The 24,793-nt window shown below is 37.3% G+C and overlaps 1 protein-coding gene across 1 annotated transcript; it reads left to right on the top strand.

The window, feature by feature from the left end:
* The first annotated feature begins 10,687 nt into the window (after positions 1 to 10,687).
* LOC131398911 (aldo-keto reductase family 1 member C23-like protein) lies at positions 10,688 to 23,591 on the top strand. The gene is made up of 9 exons (XM_058532830.1): positions 10,688 to 10,780; positions 12,917 to 13,084; positions 13,937 to 14,053; positions 15,332 to 15,409; positions 15,863 to 15,985; positions 19,117 to 19,226; positions 20,144 to 20,309; positions 21,784 to 21,866; positions 23,549 to 23,591. The coding sequence occupies exons 1-9, from the start codon at positions 10,697 to 10,699 to the stop codon at positions 23,589 to 23,591; spliced, it is 972 nt and encodes a 323-aa protein (XP_058388813.1). The 5' UTR covers positions 10,688 to 10,696.
* The last annotated feature ends 1,202 nt before the right edge of the window (positions 23,592 to 24,793 follow it).

Here is a 24,793-nt window from a genome sequence, read left to right as displayed (position 1 = left end):
TTATTTTAAAGGCTCACCAAACAGTTTTAAGTGTGGTCAAGATCTGAAACATCTAACCTAAAGACCATCAGGTTCTCACTATGATTTCAGTAGTAGAGGTGTTTGCCTTCCCAACACCCATTGTACTCCAAATGGTTTGTTTATGTCACTCATGTTAACTCCATTGCCCTTGACATGTTGACACGTAATCACCTTGAGAAGAGGACTGTAACTGAACCCTCGCCAATGACACATGACAGGAGCTGTTCTGGGGGGCTTCTAAGAGAGTTTCCCTCACTTCTTACACAGATGGCCACTCTTCTTTGACTGGATATGTCCTGTTGATATGTTATGTCTGCAACTGCTGGATTGTCTTCATCCAGCACAAGGATGATGGCGATATACAGAAGAAAGAAGAGCCAAGAGAATATCAAAGAAGATCTGGACTGCCCGTGGCTGATCCAGAGCTGGCCCTTCCTCTGGACTTCTTGTTATGGGAGTAACACAATTCTGTGGTGCTTAAACCTATTTGAGATACAGTTTTTTGACTTGGTTGTAGCCTACCAAATCAGCAATATAAGTTAATAATTTTCTCTTTACAATTCTGTGTACTATGCACCTAGCCAGGAGTTTCACAATCTGTGGAAACTGCTGATTCATCCTCTAAAAGCAGGAGCCCCAGTGGATTCTAAGGGTTTAACAATAGTATTGGGTGATTTTAAGATAAAAAATGATGCAGTGGAATGAGTGATTTCCATAAGAGCATCAGCTTTTCCTTCACTCACCTTGAGGCCACATTCATGACACATTTTGTTATTCAGACAGAACCCCTTTGACACAATAGTGTGTGAAGTGGATTTTACTTCAAATTCCATGAGTTATGAATTTCATCAAACACCATAATTCAAACTTCATAAATATATCCTTAAATTATTCCCAGGGCAACAACAGTGCCTCATATCCTATCTCCTCCCTTCTTCCTTCCATCCCTGCTCCCATACAGCCTCTACCATCTCCTGCCTTTGTGACATTTGGACTGCACAGCCCGTCAGGTCCCCACTCCACACCAATAAGCCTAATTAATTTAATATTATTCTCTTTATAGAATAAAAGAACAAATTTTTGAGAAGTTCTTTGCCCATTGGAAATTCTCAAATTTCCTTTTGAAGTCATGAGAAATACTTTAATTCAGGAGGAGGTCTGTCAAAAATATCAAAAGATTTTAAAACACTTGCTCAAATAGGAAACAATGCTTAATTATAATCAAAGTGACAGCAGAAACATTCCAAAAAAAAAACCTTAATGGAGAGAACTCAGTTCTTTTGAACATGGGAAATTATTTTACTAAATGTAGATTTTTTTGTCTTTTAGGTAGACTTACTGAAAGAAAGAAAAATCTTTTATAACCTCTTTATCAAGAGCAGACCAAAAGTTCAAGATCATTATCTGTTTAAGAGAGAGAAAGCGAAATTCTAGTTTTATACAAGCTTACTTCTGATATTGAAACTTACTTAACTAAATTCATTTCAATCTTAGCCAACTTGACCATGCATAAAATTCCTCAGAGTTTTACTTCCACAAACCTTCTGTCACATACTTTTCACATTCAGAATTTGTTCCATGCTTTCTTTCCTTTTTTCTTTCCTAGTACTTTAAGACAAATTTATTATTCTTAACTAACTAAATAAAAATATCTCTATTTTTATACCTTCTTTACTTAAAACATAAATTTTACTTTCTTTGTATACAGACATTCAGGACACAATTGGTTGTATTACCAAGGCTCTTATTGGAATGTCATAGGAGAGAAACATGCATAGACTCAGATATGGCCATATAGCTTTGAGGAACAAGGATTGACTTTATGGAACAAATAAAGCCACTTGGAAATAGTGGCCTTGTACCTTGCTTATAGGGTTCCCAGCAATGTTACCAGGTGAATAAAGAAGGTCATTTCCAGAGCAGGTGCAAAAACCTCAGGGTACTTTGGGGACTTTCAGAAGAGAGGAATTCACCCATATCTATAGGAATTGCTAGCAGAGTCTGATGACAAGTCTTTGGCTTGGCTTTCTTGACCATGAGATGTCTTTAAAGTTCAATCTGAGACTCATAAAAAGTTCCAGCAAAGCAGATTTAAAAGAGCCTATATGATCAACAGCTATTCTTGTTGTACTTATGTAAATGATTGGGCCAAGTTTATTGAAACTAGACTTATTTTGCAAATCAAATGAGTCTTAGTTTGGCTATTTTTGTCAAAAATGAGGATGAGTTTAGAGAGAAAAAGTATGTTTCAATAGAAAGTATACTATACTTTTGTCAAAGTTCGATGCTGGTTCTGTTATTTATCTTTGAGATTTTTGTTTTCTATCTATAAACTGGACTGGATCCTGAGTTCATCTAGTTTCCTCAGATAACTGGTCCAAGATAATGTTTTAAATTTTTTCCATCTTTTTCATTTGGAATCATTGAGAACTTGGGCCACTCTTTTTCCTGAAGCCCTGCAAACTGAAGCTGGACAGCTTGGTGTAAACTTAAGTGAGAACACCATGATAGCCCATGTTTGAACAATCTTCATGCTTGTTGTTGTAAACACTTCTTATTAAATACCTGGGTACTTGCTTACACAATACAGGCCTAACTTTTGGAGACCCTTCTTATGTTCTAAACATGATCCAAAAGACCAGGAGGAAACACAGAATGGACAAACAAACCCCTAACAGACCACAAGTTGCTGTTAAGAAGATGGTCTCCTAAAGATAAGTATTGAATGACTCCTAGGTTGTTACCATACGTGTTGGACTATTAGACAGAAGCCTACTTGGCTACATCAGATTTAACCTGAGGTTCTAGGCAATAACCTTGGTTGGTTTGCAAGCCTCTTCTCCTGGATTCCCCAAGGACTGAAGTCTATTATGGAGAGGATACTAAAATTTTGGCTATGTATTTTCCTAATCTGTGTGGTCACCTATGAAATTATAAAACGTGGGCTTCAGGGTTGTTCCAAAGCCATTGATCAGAGTACTAAAATTTTAGTCATGCAAAGCATCTCTTGCTTTCCCCACCAGGTACCCCAAAATATTTTAATATAAAAGTAGGACAGTTTCATTCCTCTTACCCTGATCTTTGCCCCTTTACAGCAGGAAGTAGCTGGAGTGGTCTTCACCACCAACCCCAATATGGAAGAATGAGCATAAGACAGTGGGGATTAAAACTGAGAATGAAGGAGTTAAAATATTCCCTAGAGTGAAATCTTTGAGATAAGCTTTGTTAACAGCAGCTGGGCATACTCAGTATAATCAACTGTTGTTTAGAACTAACCAGGTCTTTCTGTCTCTCCTTAGTATATGAGTCAGCTGTTTTCCTCAGGAAGTCAAAGTCCGACAACAACATTCAGCCTCACAAGGCCAAACGCATGCTGAAGGTGAAAACCAGCCAGGAAAGTCCAAATAGTCAAGGGAAAAGTAATTCAGTTTTCAAGGCCAAACACAGGCTGGTGGGAAGGCATCAACCAGCAAGGCCACAAGCTCCTCCACCCTTACCCAAAACCCCAGCACATGCTCCCACTCCCTAACCTAAAACCCCAGATAAAAACCCCTAAGTTTTCCCTTTCAGGAGGTGATTTTGAGTTTTAACTCCCATGTCCTCATCTAGTTTCCTTTCGATAATACACCTGTTTCGGTGCCACAATCCTGGCATTCCAGTAATTGGACATCCTATGCAGTGGAAAAAGGAACTTCTGTTTCTGTTTGGCAACAACATTACACAGAATGGAGCTCACAGGCTAGCGATGGCATTCCATCTGTTTCTAGCACATCCCTGACCAGGATTGGACAGAGGGCTCTGCTCAGTTTGCAGGGTTGAATGCTGTCCATTTGTCCCTTTCAAGATGCCCTGAAGAGAGACATACCTGAGGTCCGTGTTTTTACTTATTCATAGGTAGCTGCTAATGGTCTTGCAATGTGGCTTGGAAAATGGAAAAAACATAATTTTTTAACACAAAGGAAACTGCTTTGAGCAGTCCACACTTGGCAGGCGCTGGTGGATGTTCTCATCTCACTTGGGTTACCCATGTCTTGATTCTCACCCTGTATGGTTGCTACAAGGGCAGACTAAGATAAGAAAGAACCAGGGGTCTTCATCCAGAAGCAAATCTGTTTAAAGGAGAAATGTAGAGAGAATGAATGGAGTCTGATTTAACTTCAATTTAATTGCTTTCTTAATCTAATTTGAATATGTAAACTTCTACGGGAACTGAAAGGATGAAAAGGAGAAAAAGAACAGTGATTATGACTCTTCATGAATCAATAACTTGTTGGATGCAGTTGTAGTAGAAACCACAGGGTAAGAGAATGGATCAGAGTAGAATGTATTAAAATTAAGATTTCAGAGATGAAGCAGTTCTAAGAAGCAAACATCGGAGCAGTTACCTCATGCAGTGTAGGTGCAAGTAGAAACTCTCAACAGTTGAGGACAGCAGAACACTGAGAATTTTGAGTCATCTATAGGAACAAGGATGATGTCAACATATCCTGGAAGGAATTATAAATTTTATAAACATTATAAAGACAATGAAGGGAGTGTTCAGAGAAGTGGGTAAGACAGTAGGGCCACAATGACGTCAGCCTTAGAAGAATAGTCACATGCTTCTCTCTTTCTAGGGAATTTAACATCCCTAATGCAATGGGCTCTTGTCTGAAGATTCCCTGCTCTAACTTTTGCCCCAGACACATTGCATTCTGTGTATTACATTCTGAATAACCATAGGAAGGAAGCACCAGTTGGGATGAGGTCCAAATCTTACCAATTCAGAACACAACACAGTTACATAACACTGGAGTGTAGGGGTCAAGGGGGTCAGGGCTTTGCTTAGTTGGTGCAGCCTGTATCTCCGACCTTGGCACTGACAACGAGAATGGCAGACCAGCTTCCCACTAGTTCCCCCACAGCCACATCTGTTCTCTTTCAGAGGTTATGGTTCATGAAACTAAACTTATTTCTTCATCTTTATCAAAGCTATAATCAGAAATTCTACCTCTTCTATTCAACTAGAAATTGGACCTAATGTTATTCTATTCTAACTCCTGCACATAGTTAACTGATATTCATTATTTATAAGGAAGTCCTAAAATATCATTTTGTGTATATTTAATGTTGGAAACCCACTTATCACTATTGCTAATGAGGAGCAAATCTGCTCTACTCACACTATAATTCCACAGATGATAAAGAGAATAGAAACATTGATCTTTTTTTCTTTTCAGAAATTAATTAAAAGAACACCACCATCCATTCCCAAAGCACGGAAAATAGACCATGATACGTGTCAATGAAAAGTAGAGAAAGGTGGAAATAATTTTAATATTAATCCAGACATATTTATTTAATATGTATATCTAAATGATAATAAATATAGTGTTCCTCACATGAGGACCTCATCCCAACCAGTGCTTCTTTCTTATGTTTATTCAGATACTAACACTCAGAATGCAGTGTGAATGAAGTAAAAGTAAGAAAAATGGCCATTGAATAGGGGGGGGATGTTGAATTCCTTAAAAAGGAGAAACAGGAAACCCCAAACTGCTGCTAGACAAACTATAATTCCCCTTGAGTGTGTTTGGATATTAAAATTTAACAGAATTCTACAGGAAACCTGCCATTTGAATGAATGACTTCAGCGGGACAGATGGCAGGGAGTGTGAATAATTAGAGGACTGAATAATGAAGAAAATTCAACAGTTTAAATTCAGATAACATCCAAAATCAGAGAGGGCACAAGGGAGGGTCAGTGTGTGGAATTCAAACCAGTATATTCTTGATCTCAGTGTCATCAATTTGTGGTCTCTATAATTGAGGTCATGGGGCAAATCCTGATCATCCTCAATTTGAGGTAGTCACTGGGGCCACTGTATTCTGGACAGCCTCCTCACTGATGGTGAATGATCCTTGGAATGTCTAACCTGGTGGCTCTTAATAGGGTCATTACAAGTGGGTGCAGGAGAGCCATTGTGAGAAGAAAGGAGCTATACCTGGCTGTTGGGATATATATAAAGAATATTTTGAATGTATAAATCACTTTACTTAGTATTCCCACCCTAATAGTAAGTCTTTCATTTATGAACATGATTTTCTTTTTGTATATTTGTGTTATCTTTAATTTCCTTATGTAACTTTGTAATTTTGATTATATAATTCTTTTGCCTCCTCGGTTAAGTTATTCCTAAGTATTTCATTCTTTTTCGGTCTCTAATAAATGGATTTATTTTTTTATTTTCCTTCTCAGATTTTTCATTGTTAGCGTATAGAAATGTAATTGATTTTTCTGTGTTGATTTTGTATCTTGCACCTTTTCTGATATTGTGTATTGGTTCCAACTTTTTGTTGTTTGATCTTTAAGGTTTTCTACATATCAGATCATGTCATCTTGGAACAGAGATATTACTTCTTCTTACCCATTTTGGAAGTATATTATTTCTTTTTCTTGTCTAATGGCTGTAACTCAAACTTTCTTTTTTTTCATATTGTTGATCTTAAGGGGAAACGCTTTCAGTCTTTCACCATCAAGTATAGTGTTAGCTGTGGGTTTTTCATCTATGGGCTTTATTGTGTTGAGGAAGATTCTTTCATTTTCTAGCTTGCTGAGTGTTTTTTTCTCATGAAAGGGTATTAAGTTTTGTTGAGTGCTTTTTCCACATCAACTGAGATGAACAAGTGGTTTTTCCTTCATCCTGTTAACGTGGTGTATTGCACTTACTAATTTTTGTATGCTGAACAATCCTTGCTTTCCAGGAGTGAATCCCACTTTGTCATTTTGTAAAACTTTTAGTATGATGCTGGATTCAGTTTCTAGAGTTGTTTTGAGAATTTTGAATTCTCAAATCATATGGGATATTAGTTTTTAGTTTATTTTCTCATAGGATTTTTATCTGTCTTTTTATCAAGGTAATGCTGACCTCATAGAATGAGTTAGGAAGTGTTCCCTGCTCTTCAATTTTCTGAAAGAGTTAAGAATGGTTATAGTTCATTCTTTAAATGCTTGGTGGAATTCACTAGTGAAACAATCTGGTCCTGGGCTTTTCTTTGTTGGGAGGGTTTTGCTTACTGATTCAATCTCCTTAAAAGTTATGGGTCTACTCAGGTTTCATATGCCTTCCTGATTCATTCTTTTTAAGTTATGTTTTTCCAGGAATTTTCCATTTCATCGGGATTTCTCCATTTGTTGGCATACAATTGTTCATAGTACTCTCTTTTCCACTTCTCTATTGATTTTCTGTCTGTTGTTTTATTCATTATTGGAAGTGGGGCATTGAAGTTCCAACTAGTTTTGTAATGGTGTTCATTTCTCCCTTCCATTCTGTTAATGTGGGTTTCATGTAATTTGGAGCTCTGGCTTTTGGTACATATATGTTCGTAATTGTTCTATATTCTTGGGGGACAGAGATTTTTATCAATATATAATATTCTTTTTGTCTCTTATCACCATTTTTATCTTAAAATTTTTTTATCTGTTATTGGTATAGCCATGCCAGCTCTCTTTTGATTACCATATACATGAAATGTATTTTATCATCTTTCTCTTTCAAACTTTGTGCCCTTAGATTCAAAGTGAGTCAATTATAGAGAAGATATACTTGATCTTGTTTTTTTTAAATCCATTCTGACACCTATACATTTTGTTTGAGGAAGTTTATTTACATTTAAAGAAATTAATGATAGGGAAAGACTCACATTTTTATTTTTTTAAATGATAAGTCCCTTATTTCCTCCATTACTACATTCCTTGGTGTTTAGATGATTTTTGTTTAGATGACATGTTTTGATGTCCCTCTCATTTTGAATTCTGTATATTCTCTTGTTATTTTCTTTGTTGTTACCATGGGGATTACGGATAACATTGTAAAGTTGTAACAATCTATTATGAATTGATACCAAATTAATTTCAGTGCCATACAAAAAATCTGCCCCTATAAAGCTCTGTTTCCCCTCCCAATTTATGTTATTGGTGCCACTAATTTCATCTTCATATATTGTGTACATATTAACATAGAGGCATAATTATTTTTATTCATTCATATTCTAAATCTTGTGGAAATGTAAAAGTAGAGTTATAAACCAAAATTATAAAAGTACATGATTTTATATTTGCCCATATATTTACCTTTAATGGAGGTCTTTATATCTTCAGACGGCTTGAGTTACTGTCTAGTGTCCTTTCATTGAACCTGAATGACTCCCTTTACATTTCTTGTAGGGCAGTTCTAATGGCAATAAATTCTGTCAACTTTTGTTTGCCTGAGATTGTCTTAATTAATCCCTCATTTTTAAGGACATTTTTGTGTGATATAGAATTCTTGATTGACAGGTTATTTTTTTGTTTTAGCACTTTAAATACATCATCTCACTTCCTTATGTCCTCCAAGGTTTCTGATGAGAAATCTGTTGACAGTTTTACCCAGGATCCCTTGTACCTGATGAGTCTTATTTCCTTTTCTGCTTCCAGATAGTCTCTTCTCTTTGTTTTTCAACAGTTTGAACACCATGTATGTGAGTACAGACATCTTTGAGTTTATCCTACTGGTAATTCTTTGAATTTCTCAGATTTGTTGATTATTCATGTCTTACATCAAGTTTGGGGAGTTTTTGTTCATTATTTCTTCAAATAATCTCTGTCACTTTCTCTCTTTTCTCCTTCTGGGATTCAGCTAATGAGTATATTAGTCCACTTTATGGTGTCCTATAAGTACTTTAGAGTCTCTTCACATTTCCTCACCTTTCTCGTTCTGTTCCTTAGGCTCCATAATTTCCATATATTTTTTAATATTATCATTTTATTCATATATGATTTACTTGATTTCCTTTAGTTTTTTTGTCATATTTTTGCTTTAGCAATTTCAGCATATATAAGACAGTTGTTTTAAAACATTTTGGCTACTGAGTCCAATGCCTGTGCTTGTTCAGGAACAGTTTCTGCCCATTTATTTATTTATTTATTTATTTTGTGGTCAATAATGGTTTTGAGTTTTTGTGTGTGTTTGTGTGTGTGTATAATTGCGCATTTGAAAAAACTATCACCTCTCCCACTCTTTGCAGATTTGTTCTGTGCCCTAACAGTACTTCACTTTTTAGCTTGGCCTGTTCTTTGTCTTGGGATGAGCCTAACATGAAAGCTGAAGGTCTATTCAGTTCTTTTCTGAGCATAATCTTGCCTGGCATGTGTGTGGGTTTGTTAATTCCCCTGAATACATGACTGCATTTTGAATGTCTTAATATCCCCAAAATTCACACCCTAGCTTCTGCTCAGGGCTTTATATGGTCTATTCTACATCTTCAATCTTAATCATTTGCCTCTGACACCTGTGCACCTATAGACGCCCTGCAGCTGTAATGAGCCATTCCAGCTGCTTTTGAATTCAAGCTTAGAGTTAGGCAAAACAGACAGCAGTCTTTCAGTCAGCCCCCAAACAGGTTAGAACATTGCAAATAGGATCTTCTATGATCACTCTGGTTTGAGAGAGGTAACTGGGAACTCATCTGATGCCTCTTACAGACCAAGCCTGTACTGTGTCAGGCAGGGAGTGGGCAAGTGTAAGTAAAAACATGATGAAATTTCCTACCACTTTGAATCTGGCTTTTTCCTAACTGGATGTTCACTCTGTTGCTGTAGATCTTTGTTTGACTATTTTCCAGAGCTCCTATAAGGATATTTCAGCTAGTTTATGGTTGTTTCCTTGTGTTTCCATGAGAGAACTCAGGGTTTCCTAGTCCCCCATTTTACCGACATCACTCTATGTGTTCAGTTTTTAATGGCTTCATAATATTCTGTGGTATCAATAGATCATAATTTCCCTAACTCTTGCCAAGTTTATTTTAAGTTGTTTCCATTCATTTTCTTTCATGAACATTGTTCAGTAAGGTAATAAAATACATAAAATATTCATCAGTTTTTTATAGTGACATCACGATAGATTCCAAAATGTTATAAAACTGAATGAAAGTTATAATAAACACTCTAAGATTCTGTTTGCATACTGCAAGTGATATCCAAAAACTCAATAATTAATATTACAGTAAGCACCTTGCCAGAATGTCTTATTTTGGCACCCTTTTCAGGATTGCATCCTTGTTAGGACTGGATATTCTTCTCATAATGCAAATAAAATAAAAATAATTTTGCTAATGGAAAAGGAAAAAGGCAAATTTTCTTTCAACTTGAAGTTTTAATTCTTTATTGAGGGTCAACTTTTTGACCCTCAAAATCCTTTCTGTAAATTGTCTGTGTGTGTACAGTGTAAGATAGTTAATGTTTCAAATGATGTATGATCAAGAAGGGGCTTCCTCATGGCAAAAACAAAAAATGATACTGGTATCTGGAGGTTTCTAGTCTAACTTGTGGTCAATAATTATTCAGAAAATCTCTTCTAATAATTTACTAATGTATATGGATCCTGAATAAAAGATTTATTTGTACTGAGTAAAAAAATAATGATTTTCTTATCACTATCAAATAATTCATTGTTTACACTTTGATAAAAACCAGAGAAACAAGTTAACTGGTTCTACTTCTCTTCTCATTCCATGGGTTACTGCTATAACCTTGCTCCTCCTACAATCCATTTGATAACAGTTGGACAGCAGAGTTGGGTATTACCCTCCTGTTATTCACATAACCTGTGAAGGCAGAAGAGTAAAACAGTCTGCTTAGTCAGAGGAGCCACAGGCAATGGATCCCAAAGGTTGGCGTGTGGAACTAAATGATGGCCACTTCATTCCCGTACTGGGATTTGGCACTGCTGCACCTGAAGAGGTAACAATAGTGGTCTTGGGGTTGAGGATTCAAAAGAAAATAGACCTAGCATCAGTGGAAGCCGACCTGGGTTGTCAAGTCATTGAGTTCCTATGTAAATCTGGGAGGCTCACTTGGTTCTTGTAACAAGGTTAGAACCATTTCTTATACAAAGAGACAAAATAGCCAGTGTTCAGTCTGCATCCAGGTCTGAATGTGTGGTCACCTACAGATTATTCTGGGTTTTCCTCCAGTTTCCATTTATCTCTCAGGTTGGCAAAAGAAATGAAACTCAGCAGTCGAAAACACTGACTATCAGCTGCCTTGCTTTAAGGGTGATTGCAGGGGAGTGGTTTCTCTGTCTATGTCTGCAATTCAAGAAATCTTTCTTCCCACCAAGAAAACATGATCCAGAGAAATATTTGTGATAAAATGTCCGGGAGAAGAGGTGAATGACAAATGATGGGAGAAAGTTGCTGTTCTGTTGTGGGCTAACCTGCTGAGTGCCAGGCAATAAATACTCCACCTGTAGTCTCCCTCAAACTTCTCCTACTGCTTGGGAATCTATCTCAAATGGAAAATATTATATAATTTATGGGAATAAGCTACAGTCTTCCAAGGCATGGTTTCAATTCTTGGTTCTTATTAATGTACTTTTGATTGAAGCAAATAGGTAGAGTTGGACCTTGGACATAAGAGGTGCAAAGTGGACAAGTGATTAGACTGGAAGCCAGAATTTTACCTTCCAATTTTGTCTTTAGACTATTTAGTTGTATGACAAGTGATTAAAACTTAAACTTTGAGTTTCACTTTCTCATCTATAAGACAGAAGAAAATATTCAAAGAAATGTTTTGGAGACAGATTACAGGACTTCTTTACTTTGTAGTAAACAGTGTGATGAAGGGGAGAGAAGGGTCAAGGATACCACTGAAACCTCACCTTTAGTAAACTTCTGAATGCCCATACACCTAAGGAAAGAGCATGACCAGCAGAGGGCAGTTACACCAAGTATCTAGTTCCTTGTGATGTCATTGAAAAACGGAAACTTCTGAAATATTTAAAAAGAAATGGAATATGACTCAGACTTAAAATCGGAGAGATGCTGGTCAAAAGATGCAAACTTTCAGCTATAAAATGAAGTTCTGGAGAACTAATGTACAGCATGATGACAATAGTTAATAATAATGTACTATATTCTTGAGATTCTCTGGGAGGGGATATCTTAAGGGTTCTCACCACACACAAAATGTTAACTATGTGATGTGATGGATATATTAATTAGGATAATTGTGGCAATCATTTCACAAGATGTAAGTGTATGAAACCATCATGTTCTACACCTTTTTTATTCTCATTCAATTTTTATTTAGCTAGTTCTGTGTGACTCTTAGAAGTGATCACCCTGTTTCTTGAGACTTAATTCCATGTACCATTTCCCTTTGTTGATTTTGCTTGATAACCACTCACAATATAAATCATATCCATGACTACAACTATATGCTGAGTCCTGTGAGTTCTTTCAGAAAATCACTGTACGGGCCAGCCCCGTGTCTTAGCGGTTAAGTGCGCACAGTCCGCTACTGGGGGCCTGGGTTGGGATCCCAGGCGCGCACCAACGAACCACTTCTCTGGCCATGCTGAGGCCGCATACCACATACAGCAACTAGAAGGATGTGCAGCTATGACATACAACTATCTACTGGGGCTTTGGGGGGAAAAAAAAGGAGGAAGATTGGCAATAGATGTTAGCTCAGAGCCGGTCTTCCTCAGCAAAAAGAGGAGGATTAACATGGATGTGAGCTCAGGGCTAATCTTCCTCACTAAATAAATAAATAAATAAATAAATAAATAAATAAATAAATAAATAATAAAAACGTTAAAAAAAAAAAGAAAATCACTGTATGTATGGGTGGTTGTGGGGACCGTTGGGCTAGTAATCAACAAGTGATCACCCAGGATTTTAGGAGTTCCTGGGATGCCCAACTTTTATTACTTACCAGGAAACACCAAGACAAACTGCAATGGGCTCATCACCACACATGAAGAATTAACCTAAGACATGAGGAAATGTTGACTCTTGGGAAGGTCAAAGTTTGTGCCTTAACTATCTCTCAGTCATGTAGATATCCAATTACTACCTTTGGTTGCTCATCTAGGTTCCTAAGAGCAAAGCTGAGGAGGTCACCAAACTAGCTATAGAAGCTGGATTCCGCCATATTGATTCTGCTCATGCGTACAATAATGAAAAGGAGGTTGGACAGGCCATCCGAAGCAAAATTGAAGATGGCACTGTGAAGAGGGAAGACATATTCTACACTTCAAAGGTGCTGTGTATGTGGTGTTTGTGTGTGCACATGTGTGAATGTGATTGTGTGGAGGTGACGAATATATCATAGGACCAATAGTTTTTTGGTGAATTGTGCTTATTTTTACACCATTTTTCACTCATATTCACATATGAAATCTAGTTTCAAAAAATGGTGATGGCTTTGTCATCTTTGTTTTGTTCAAATTTTATGATTTTAAAGCAAAGTCAATTTACTTTTCTGACACTCAGACCATATCAGTATGATTTACCATGGACTACTGAGTCAGACAGAATTGTGATCAGATCACAACTTTCCTTACCATCTGGGTGATTTACTACAATTTGTTAACGTTCTGAATCTCATTTACCACCTCCATCAATAAGAGAGAGCAATATAAGAGGATTTTAGTGTATTAAACAGGATATAGCTAAAGTGCCTTGAATTATGTCCAGCCATATTAATATGTTCATAGCACTTTTTCCCTACAGTTATCTAAACAAAAGCCATACTAATAATTCCCCCATAGGATTGAATGTTTGATAAATGAGGTGATATTTGTCAACTGCTTTGTAAACTCTATCGAACAGAATCCAGATAATGGGCATGGTTATTGTTTGACAACACGTTTTATCTCTTGGGTCCTTTCCTTCTATTGTTAGTAGATGTGCTGATGATAAATCCAAACAAATAATAGAGTTTCTATGGATGAGTAAGATCAAAAGAGAACTCAAGAAAAAAGAAGTATTTTTCCTCTGTGGTCATCAGTTTGCAACTGGTAGAAAAATGTCTAATTCTGAGGTGAAACAAGAAAAACAAAACTGACTGAAGTGTAAATCTAACACAACTTCCATTCTTTATCCTCTGCAGCTTTGGATGACTTTCCTTAGACCAGAGTTGGTGCGACCAGCCTTGGAAAACTCGCTGAAGAAACTTCAACTGAATTATGTTGATCTCTATATTATTCATTTTCCAATGGCTCTGAAGGTTGGCAATTTGTGTGGGCACACTTATTTTACTTCCTGTGTCAGAATGTCAATAAATTTGCCTGTATTGTTGAGTTAAGATATTTGTAAGAAGGATGTAGGGATTACTACACTAGAGAAGAATCCCCAAAATATTTATTCCTGATTAGAATTTTATGGACTCCTTTGAATCTTTAATTTCCTTTCCATGCCTCCAAGAGAAATGAGTTCAATAGTCTCAAATTCCCTGCCTCAAAAACTTGAGGAAATAAAAACGGGCATTTTTAACACACAATCCTGACTATGATTCCTGAGTCTCTTGGGGATTTCACAAACACAGAGTTTCATGCAGCTGTGGTGAGCAATGAAAATGACTTACATTCATGCATCATGAGTTGATCTCCTCTCTCACCATTTCAAGTTGAAAGCAGATATGATTGTGCTCCCTCTGGGTGGGTCTAAAACTAGAAGCATCATAGGGACTTGCAAGACCTTACCTACACCATTGGCTATTTTCCCAATGGCACTTAGCCATTCAGGAATACATTGTTTGAAATTCTTGTTGTTAAGTTATAGAAAGCTGCTCAATCTATCCTACGCAAAAGAGTTTATGGTCTATGTAAAAGTCAAGGCCATGGATAGACTTAAGGATTTGGAATAGCCTTCAGAAACGTCTCCTTTTCTCTATCCCTTAACTTTGCATCACTATTCGTTTGCTTTACTTTGTCACAACATTTTCCACTGGTGGCAAATACAGACTTGGGGCAGTTCAAGGGTTATGTTCATTAACACTTGAGAGCATCTCCGGATCTTCTGGCATTCATATTATTCCTGAAGAGAATTTTGAATGACCCTGTTTGGTTCATGTGCTTCCCTTTGGACCATCACATGTTCAGAGGGATAAGGAACTCTGATTGTCTAGCCTTGGTCAAGAGTGCAAGAGTTATTCTGGAAATAAAGTCACGTAACTTACTGTCATTCCCAGGGTAAGGGAGGCCTTTTGCAAGAGGAAAGTATAGAGGGCAGACAAAGATAATGTAAGTCACTATGAGTTCCCATTAAGGCCTAGGAAAATGGTATTTATTCAAACACATGATAGTGTAAGAGATTAGAGGAAGCCTGTCTCCTAAAGACATTCCTTACAACTCCATATGCAAGTCATTTTGCAACTATTAGTATCTAGAATATTGTACTACCTACCTCATGGAGGTTTAGTGTGCTGGCCCTAGATGTACCTGGCAGCCCAGTAAGTGTGGAAAAATTATTTTGTGACATCACTAAAATGACTGCTTCTATTTAGCCAGGGGAAGAACTTTTTCCAACAGATGAACATGGAAAAGCAATATTTGACACAGTGGATCTCTGTGCCACGTGGGAGGTGAGTGCTTGGAGGAGAGAGCACAGAGAAGGAAGCTAGGAGAGGGGAAATCCGGTTTCTTTCTTCCCTGGTGAGAATAGGCTATAAACCATCACAATCAGCAATTCATAAGCTTTAAAAGAAATGGTATGCTGCAGTGGTGTGCACGAAATCATTATTGAAATGTTTACAGAGAGGATGGAGCAGAAGAATTTGGGACAATGAAGATTGACATCTCTTTCCTTCAGTGTATAATAGTCTCACATTTTTCTAAGGAGAGGACAGTAATTCTTATTCTTGCTGTCACCTCATTCCTCCTTATTTAATTTACTATTTTTCCTATTCTTGGCAATTATGCCAATTGGCTTCACTGCCATTTCTTGGGAGTTGTTCCTTTTAACAGTTTTTTCTTGCATTAATTCTTGATCTATAGCCAATTGCACAAATGATTCTTCACCACCCCTTCCTCCCCAGGCCTTGGAGAAATGTAAAGACGCGGGATTGACCAAGTCCATCGGGGTGTCCAACTTTAACCGCAGGCAGCTGGAGAAGATCCTGAACAAGCCAGGGCTCAAGTACAAGCCCGTCTGCAACCAGGTGAGCCTCCTTGGCCTCCTCTCCTTTCTGTTCTTCATCTCCTTCTTGCACTACTGCCAGATGTCTATTTGGCCTCACCTCCCATTCATCCCACCTTTATGGAACAGAATGTTCTAGAGAGCAGAGTTTCTGTCTACAAGGATGTGAATAGAATCCATAATTGTGTTTCTATTTTGTAAAGTCTTAGTGAAAAAAGTGGCAAGACCTTAATGCTAAATTGTGCTTAAAAATTTACAGAAGGTAAAGGAGGTGACAGAGGCCTGGAATTATTACCAGACCTTAGAGGGAAGGTGATGTTTCCCTGAGCTGTAAAGGATGTCCAGAGATGGGATGGGTGAAAGTGATTTGGAGGGAACTGTCTACAGGAAGGAAGATCATGAAAACATAGAATGGGCAGTAAATAAGGAAAGAGTGAAAATAAGATGAGGTAGGTGTTAGGGGTTTCTGTGGGGTTTGGATGGCTGAATCCTTCATCTTGGTGTCTCTGATTTCAGGGGTCTTTGAACAGGAAGCATAGATATAAGAAAAATTAACCGGAGACTATGAAAATCATCCAGGCTAGAGGGATGAAGTTACTGGTTTATGGTGAATCTAATGGTGGATAAAATCAACACTCAGGAACAATTAGCAGGAACATAGAGCCAACCTTGTGATTTACTCAGTCTTAGTCTGGTTCTCCTCATCTATTCCTACCCTTAAATTAATGGTACAGACACATTATTCTGTGTCTGGCTCTGAGATCTTACTTTTTTTAGTCTATTTTTATTTTATTGTGGTAAGAACTCTTAATGTGAGATCTACCTACTTAACAATTTTTTAAGTATATGATACAATACAATAAAATGTAGTTAACTGTCGGGACAATGTTGTACAGAAGGTCTGTAGAACTCATTCATCTTGCATAATTGAGACTTCATGCCCACAATTAGCAACTCCCGATTTCTCCCTCCTCCTAGCCCCTGGCAATCACAATTCTGCTCTCTGATTCTGTGAGTTTGACTATTTTAGGTTTCTCATATAACTGGCATCATGTAGTACTTGTCCTTCTGTGACTGTCTTATGTACCATTATGTCCTTAAGGTGCAGCTTAGAGCCAAGGAGGAAAAGTCTTTGACTAGCAAATGTAGATTATAAAATTCAAGAATTTGACATACACTGATATAGCCTCATAATTTTGAATTATAAAAATTAAAAATTTCATATGATTCTAGCATTAGTTTTACTCTCAATTTTTGGGAAATTTTCAGATATTCAAAAAAGTTAAGAGTATGGTAAAGGATATCCCTATTTTCCTGCCTCTGTCAGAAATATTTCACATTTTGCCACGTTGCCACATATATATACAGATATATAGATATAGACATATAGATATAGATATATCTGTGTACGTATATGTAATATTTTGTAGACCTTCTTCCAAGTAAGCTATAGACATGACAATTCACTCCTACAGACCCCAGAAAGTGTATGATCCTGTATCCAATCCATATTCAAACATTCCCATGGTTCTCCCAATGTCTTTTGTAGATCTTCTTTTCTAAACAGGAGCCAACTGTGGTCCACTGTTACTTTGACTCATGTTTCTTAAGCTCTCGTAACTTAGAATGGTCACAAAACTTTTTTTGTTCCGTGATATCCAGACAGATTTTCATCGAATATTCTGGATTTATCTCATCATTATCTTGCGTTACTACTTAACTTGTTTCTCTATTCCTAGTTTCTGTGAATTAAAAGTTAGATGTAAATGCCTTATTACATTAAGGTTAAATATTTTTGGCAAGAAAATGTCCTTTGCATGTTGTGTCCCTCAAATCACACTCCAGTAGGAAGCCCGTCATGACAAGTTGTCCCACTATGAAAGATGTTAGTTTTGTTCTCTTGGTGAAGCTAGTGGTAGCCAGGTCTTTTCTTTGTAAATGTATATTTTCCCCTTTGAAATTACCTAGCAATCTGTTGGGTGATGATTGTCATTAGGCCAAGTCATATGGCCCCCAAATTTTCACATAATCATTGAGTATCTATCAACGATTTTACCCTGAATTAGTTATTTCATTGGGAGTTGTAAATAAGTATTTTCAATTTTAAGCACTCTATTTAATTTTCTTACCTGACAATTTATTGTAAAACGCAAATCCCCTCATCAAGTCAGGATAAAATACAATTACTCCTGTAAGGCAGAGCAAAAGCTTAATTCCTTCCATTTAATTATCAGTGTTCCCAGAAAGCAGTTATTGTAATACTCACCAACAGTGGGAAGAAAGGTTTTGTTCTCTCTCTCTCATCGCTATGGACTTGTGGATTTTTATTGACTCTGTGTGTTATAATTGTTTTTAGTTCTTATTCCCTTTGACGCTCAAATGTACCCAATGTCACCGGTGGGATCCCCATCACACTGGTTCCTGTGTCCTTTAGACGTCCCTTCATGAGTCTTTGAGGAGGTTCTTGCTTTCTGGCACAATCTGATGTCCGAGGCTCAAACAGGTCTTCTCCTGCCCCAGATCTTGGATTACCTATGTCTTCTTGTAGCGTACAATGGTGTTGAGTAACCATGATCTGCTCCATACAGTCCCCTGTTCTCAAAAATGTTATTTTCTTTTTTTTTTTTTTACCCTTTCGGGAAACAGAGGTATAATATTTATTTTTTTTAAATATCATTTCTTGGGCCTGCCCCCTGGCTTAGCTGTTAAGTGCACATGCTCCGCTACTGGCGGCCAGGGTTCGGATCCTGGGCGCGCACCGAAGCACTGCTTCTCTGGCCATGCTGAGGCTGCGTCCCACATACAGCAACTAGAAGGATGTGCAACTACGACGTACAACTATCTACTGGGGCTTTGGGGAAAAAAAAGGAGGAGGATTGGCAACAGATGTTAGCTCAGAACTGGTCTTCTTCAGCAGAAAAAAAAAGAGGAGGATTAGCATGGATGTTAGCTCAGGGCTGATCTTCCTCACACACACAAAAATAAATTAATTAAATAAATAAAAAAAATCATTACTTGATGTTGATATTTCCGGTTTAAATTTGATATTACATAGTTTTTTATTCAGATTTTTTTTTCCTTTTAACCTTTCTCTTTCATATTAATATTGTCATTTCATATAATCTGACACTCTTCTCTCTTGGCATTCTACAGGTGGAATGTCATCCTCATCTCAACCAGAGCAAACTGCTGGATTTCTGCAAGTCAAAAGATATTGTCCTAGTTGCTTATAGTGCTTTAGGAGGCCAACGCATGAAAAGATGGTAATTAAGACAATGAGGAGTTTACCTAAAACACGATTTTTGATGAAATATTTCTAATCATACCATACTCACTTTTCTGTAATTAACTCTCAACTGGTTTGGGGGAGAGAGGGGAAGGACAAAGAAATCCTTCTCATTTATCATCCTATTACCCAGCCAATCCTTTTACATTATATGTGTCTGGTTGTAGATTAATGAATAACAAATGTCTGCATTAAGATCTATATATAATCCAAAAACTGAGACAAAAGACACAAGCTTAAGTCATTATTTAGCTTTAACTTATTAATACCTTTCTAGTAATACCCTCTCTAAGCCTCACTCACCTTATATCTCAAATTGGGATAATAATAAATAACTCCCAGGTTTATCATGATAAAAAAATTACAATCTGAATCATTTTTGTAAACTTCTATAGAAACATTGCACACTATAATTAATGATCAAATGAATCGTTCTCATTTTTGGACTACTCAATTGTTATCAATATCTTAGAAAAGTTAAAAAATATCCCAGTCCGTTCCTTCTCTTTCTCCTTTCATGCTCTTTTCCTTTCTTTGGGGCTATGATCAGAGAGGAAAAACAGAATGTTTTTACACTGAGAAGTAGAAGAGAAAAAAATCCATGAGTTTAGAAGCATTGGTCCGAACTCAAGCATGCATCAAAATGACCTGGAAGACTTTATAAACACAGGTATTGCTAGGTGCCACACCTGAGTTTATGAATCAGGTGGTCCTGGGTGAAGCCATGACATTTGTCTTCCTAACAGGATCCCAGATGATAGCGATGCTCCTTGTCTAGGGACCACCTTTTGAGAAGCACTGGTCTAGAGTGCACCTGCCAGGTCTGTTTGGGAAGTCTGCTAATGAACTGAATACAGAGTCTCAGGTCTTCAGCATTTCTGCATTTTCTTCCAGGCTAGCCCCGAATGCCCCGGTTCTCTTGGAAGATCCAGTTCTTTGTGCCATGGCAAAAAAATACCAGCGAACTCCAGCACTGATTGCCCTTCGCTACCAGCTACAGCGTGGAGTTGTGGTCCTGGCCAAGAGTTACAATGAGAAGCGGATCAAAGAGAACATGCAGGTGATGAGTGAGGCTGTGGGCACGGGGCTTGTAAACAATATCCTTCACATGTGTTCTTCTTTGTAAGGCTCTCAAGAAGTCTTTGGGCCCAGAGGAGTTACTTGTTATTTCCCATGCATGTGTATTCCCACCGGTTTTCTCTTACTGTGGCAACAGGAGAGGCAGCATGGCTGGATGGAATTACAATTGGACAAAAAACAGAGATTTTAGTTCCAGCATTAAGTTTTCAAGTACTCTGTAGCTCTGTGCATGTCAATCTCATTTTCTTCCTTCTAAAATGAGGGAACTGGATTATGTGATTTTTTTTTAGTCCATTTGGGCTGCTATAACAAAATATCACAGACTGGGTGGCTCATGTCCAACAGAAATTTATTTCTCACAGTTCTAGAGGCTGGAAGTCTGAGGTCAGGATGCCAGTGTGGTCAGGTGAGAACCCTCTTCTGGATCTCACACTTCTCGTTGTATGTTAACAAGGTAGAAGGGACAAGGGAGCTCTTTCAGGTTGCTTTCATGAGGGCATTGATCTCACTCAAGAGGGATCCACTGTCATGATCTAATCACCACTCAAGAGCCCCACTGTCTAATACCATCACAGTGAGGGTTAGATTTCCAACTTACGAATTTTAGGGGCATGCAAACATTCAAAGATTAGCAGTGATCTTCTATCTCCAAATCACTGTGGTTTTAGTTTGCATTTCCTTGAAGACTAATGTAGTTTCATTTTCTTCTACTTATTGTCCTTGAGTTTTCACTTTTATGAAGTGTCTGTTGAAATCTTTGTCCATTTTTATTAAGTTGTCTTTTGATTTACGTGTAGAGAGATCATTATTATACCATTAGCTCCAGCTGTATAATAAACTATCCCCAGTTTAAAGGAGTAGTACTTGAGGTTATAGATTTATTTGGCTTAACATGTTAGCCATTACTGACACTCTTTTTGATGGTTAAAGCGTCCCACATTTAGACAGTGATATGCTCTTCAAGTCAGTTACTGTGTCTTTTGAACATACATCATTAGTATTTGGACAATTGTTGGTTTAAATTATCCTGAAAAAATTTTTTTTCACATTCTAACTGTTCATTTTTGGGATATAGAAATCCACCTGTACTCCTAAATTACTAAATTTTGTTGTGTATTTTTATAATTTATCTCTAGATTCCTCTGGATCTTCTAAGTACATGGCCGTCCTCTTTGAATAATGTCAGCTTTATTCCCTCAGCTCTTTTAAAGATCTCCTTTTGTCTGTAGTCTTATGCAGTTTCAATATATTATATCTAGGGATGAATTTCTATTTAATTTTTGCCTGATATTTATTACAGCTTGAATATTTTGCTTGATGTCTTTAAAAACTTTAGGAAACATCTAAGATATTTTGGTATTGTCTCTCCACCATTCAGTCTGATTTACTTTGATTTTCCAGATTGGCAATCATGCAATCTAAAACTCAAAAAATTCTTTCTATTTGTGTGATAGGTTTTTGAATTCCAGTTGACTTCAGAGGACATGAAAGTCCTAGATGGCCTAAACCGAAATCTTCGATATCTTCCTTTTCAAATGTAAGTGACTTTGTTAAATATGTTTGCCTCAATTCCTTTTCTGGTAATGAGTGTATGATGATGGTTAAAATTTACCTCAATACCAGGAAGACAGAGTCCAGTTTGAGTCAGGAATGAGACAGGAGCTTTCTGGAATCTCACTCCAGACTCACTCCAGAGCTTTGTTCATTGACACAACATCGTGATGAGTGGATCGGGGTCAGCTTGGACTTACACACATACATCTTGCACTCATCACGCCATGTCACTTTCCGAGAACCTTGATATCATTGCTGAATCTATAGCTTCCACGTAGGCCTCCAATTTCCACAACAATTCAGTGGACATTCACTGTGGATATCACCAGTGTATCCTAATTCAATGATTCCAAAACTGTTTTTATCTTCTTCTTCTCCCTACTTCTCATTTTTTATCAGATTAAAGGATTCCCCATCAAGCTTGTGGTCCACACCAGAAATCCCATCACCCCCAGATGGAATATCCATGAGATCCTGCCGATTTTATGTCTTTCATAAGTTTCCAAATCTCTCCCTTCCTTTTCATTGCATGTTTTTTCACAACCCAAATACTGCATTTCCCTCCAGAAAGGCTGGCCTTTCAGGATCAATAGGAATTCTTGGTTTAGATTTTCTGAAATATCAAGAACTCAGTGCAAAGGACAAAGTTTTCAAGAAGAAAGACGTAAATCAAAGGAAGAGTGTGGAAGAAAAAATATCATTGTTGGAGAGAATTTATAGCCACCAAAAGATCTTTACTATTCCTTCATGCTCTGAAGTTCTGGAATTTTGAGAAAAAAACTTCACTATAGATGAGAGAAAGGGAGCAATTCACATTCCTCGTGCCTGGGAGAATTTTAATTCATAGTAGTGATAAATGTGAAAGTATGGAATGGGATAGCATAATGTCAAGTTGTGAATACTCAAATGTTGATAGATACATTATTCTCCTTGATAATATATTTATTAATATAGAGACAAGTGGAGAGTAAGGTAGGGAAATAATGCAGAGAGAAAGTGAGAGGGGTAATCAATCAGTAATTCTTATAGTTAATGATATATTTCAACAATAAGAAATAATTTTTCTATCACTTTTTATTTTGGGTTAATACTGAACAGAGATCTCCTTACTATAAAATAAGCTCCTTGTGCATGGGACCCAATTTTTACATGCCATTCTTACCATTTATGAATCTAACTAGAATTGCTGTATGTGGTGGGCAGTTCATAAACAATAAATTTAAAAAATGGAAGTGAAATTACATTCAGTAACCTGTATCACCTAAACTATTGATTAGTGCTGAGCATGTAGCTAGACTTGTCCTGTTCAAAACAAGGCAGAATCAATCTCTTCTTCCACTGAGGATTTGAGATGAGAAATGACAGTCTACGTTGATACTTTATTTACAGATGTAGCTAGGGAGAGGAATATATTTGAATATTTGACTCTGTGTTCTGTGTATTAAATTCTGGGCAGAGAATACAATTTCAATAATTTAATTATTGTTACTATTTTTTGACTGTTATAAAGTCATGTTTGTGAAAGAAAGAAAGGCAGATTTCACAACTAGTCAGGAAATACAATGTTTAGCTTTATGTTAATGACAGCTCCGTAGAAATCACTTCTCTATCACCATAGAAACAGAGTCATTGAACCCATATATGCATTGTTCTTTCCCACTTTAGTGGTGCTGACCACCCTGAGTATCCATTTTCTGATGAATACTGACATGGAGACCTTTGTCCTGACTTCCACCAGAAGCCCTGCATGTGGATAGCAAAGCGGGAAACGTCTCACATGTTGGGGATCGGACACAACAGCGTGGGTACTATCCATACTGCTTAGCAACTCATAGCCAGCTAGACTGAAGTCCATAAGTCTGCAGAGAAAGACACTCTATTTTTGTCACTGTCTGTAAAAATTAAAAATTTTTTTCCCTAAAGACTTGTCTACTCCTGTCTCTCTTTTGTATATTTCCTTTCCTTCTGACTCCTTAGAACCAAAAACTGATTTTCCTAGATTTAGGGGGAGAGGGAGATGGGATGTGATAACAGAAATTTTACAGACATTTCTGGAGTGATGGGCAGAGTTGTCAACCTCTAAGAATGTAGTAGGTAGCCGGTATTTATCAGTCAGTGTTCCTTTAGCCCTTCGAGGAATAGGAGGACACACTGCATGTGGACTGCAAGGTGAGGCACATATTGCAAGGATGACTAGCAATGCGTAGGCTCACTTACAGCAGCTCAGGGGATCAGAGATCCAGGAAATCCCAGAATGAGGTTTCCCTCTGGCAGAGCTGGCCCTGGAGGTGGGAGCAGAACTCGCCTGGAAGGATGATTAGAATTCAGACATACAGAAGGTTTAGCAGGAGAGAGTGGAGCACATATCTTTTGGGCAACTTTGGAAAATGACTCTTTGCTACGTCTATCTGCAGATAAAAAGAAACTTTCCACAGTATTTTACCAAAGAGCCAGAGCTGAGAGTCAGGACTAGACTGCCACGTGTGCCCAGGTAACAGTAATGAGCTTGCTGGCTTGTAGTTGGGCAGGAATTCAGAGAAACAACTGACTGATCAAATTACCCTAAACATTAACTCCATGTTTATCAAATTTTCTCAAGTTCAAAAAAATATTAATTTGATATACTTGATCCTTTTTAACGTTTCAAACACAAATCAAGGCACACTTACAAATATAAAACACAAAACACTCCTAAGCCATTACTTATTTTCTGTAAAGCCAGCATAATATGGAGAATACATTTAGTAATTTCAATTCTCTTAAATTTTCAAGCACCATTTAAAAATATATGGATTCAAAATAGCACAATGCTTACAACATTTGTTAACATTTATGAACATCTTTTATAAAAAACATACACTTGTTTGCTATAATTTTTGACAGTATAAACTTAGTCATGTAGTCATAGAA

The sequence above is a fragment of the Diceros bicornis genome, chromosome 36, assembly GCF_020826845.1.
Source record: "Diceros bicornis minor isolate mBicDic1 chromosome 36, mDicBic1.mat.cur, whole genome shotgun sequence".
NCBI lineage: Eukaryota > Metazoa > Chordata > Mammalia > Perissodactyla > Rhinocerotidae > Diceros > Diceros bicornis.
The sequence above is the reverse complement of the archived record's forward strand: the minus strand, read 5'-3'. Positions and strand labels throughout refer to the sequence as shown.

Excerpts from the sequence above, each read along its gene's own strand:
- LOC131398911 (XM_058532830.1), top strand. The coding sequence starts at position 10,697 with ATGGATCCCAAAGGTTGGCGTGTGGAACTAAATGATGGCCACTTCATT. Across the intron at positions 10,781-12,916 it reads GCACTGCTGCACCTGAAGAG|GTTCCTAAGAGCAAAGCTGA; the intron begins GTAACAATAGTG and ends TTGCTCATCTAG. Across the intron at positions 15,986-19,116 it reads ACAAGCCCGTCTGCAACCAG|GTGGAATGTCATCCTCATCT; the intron begins GTGAGCCTCCTT and ends GGCATTCTACAG.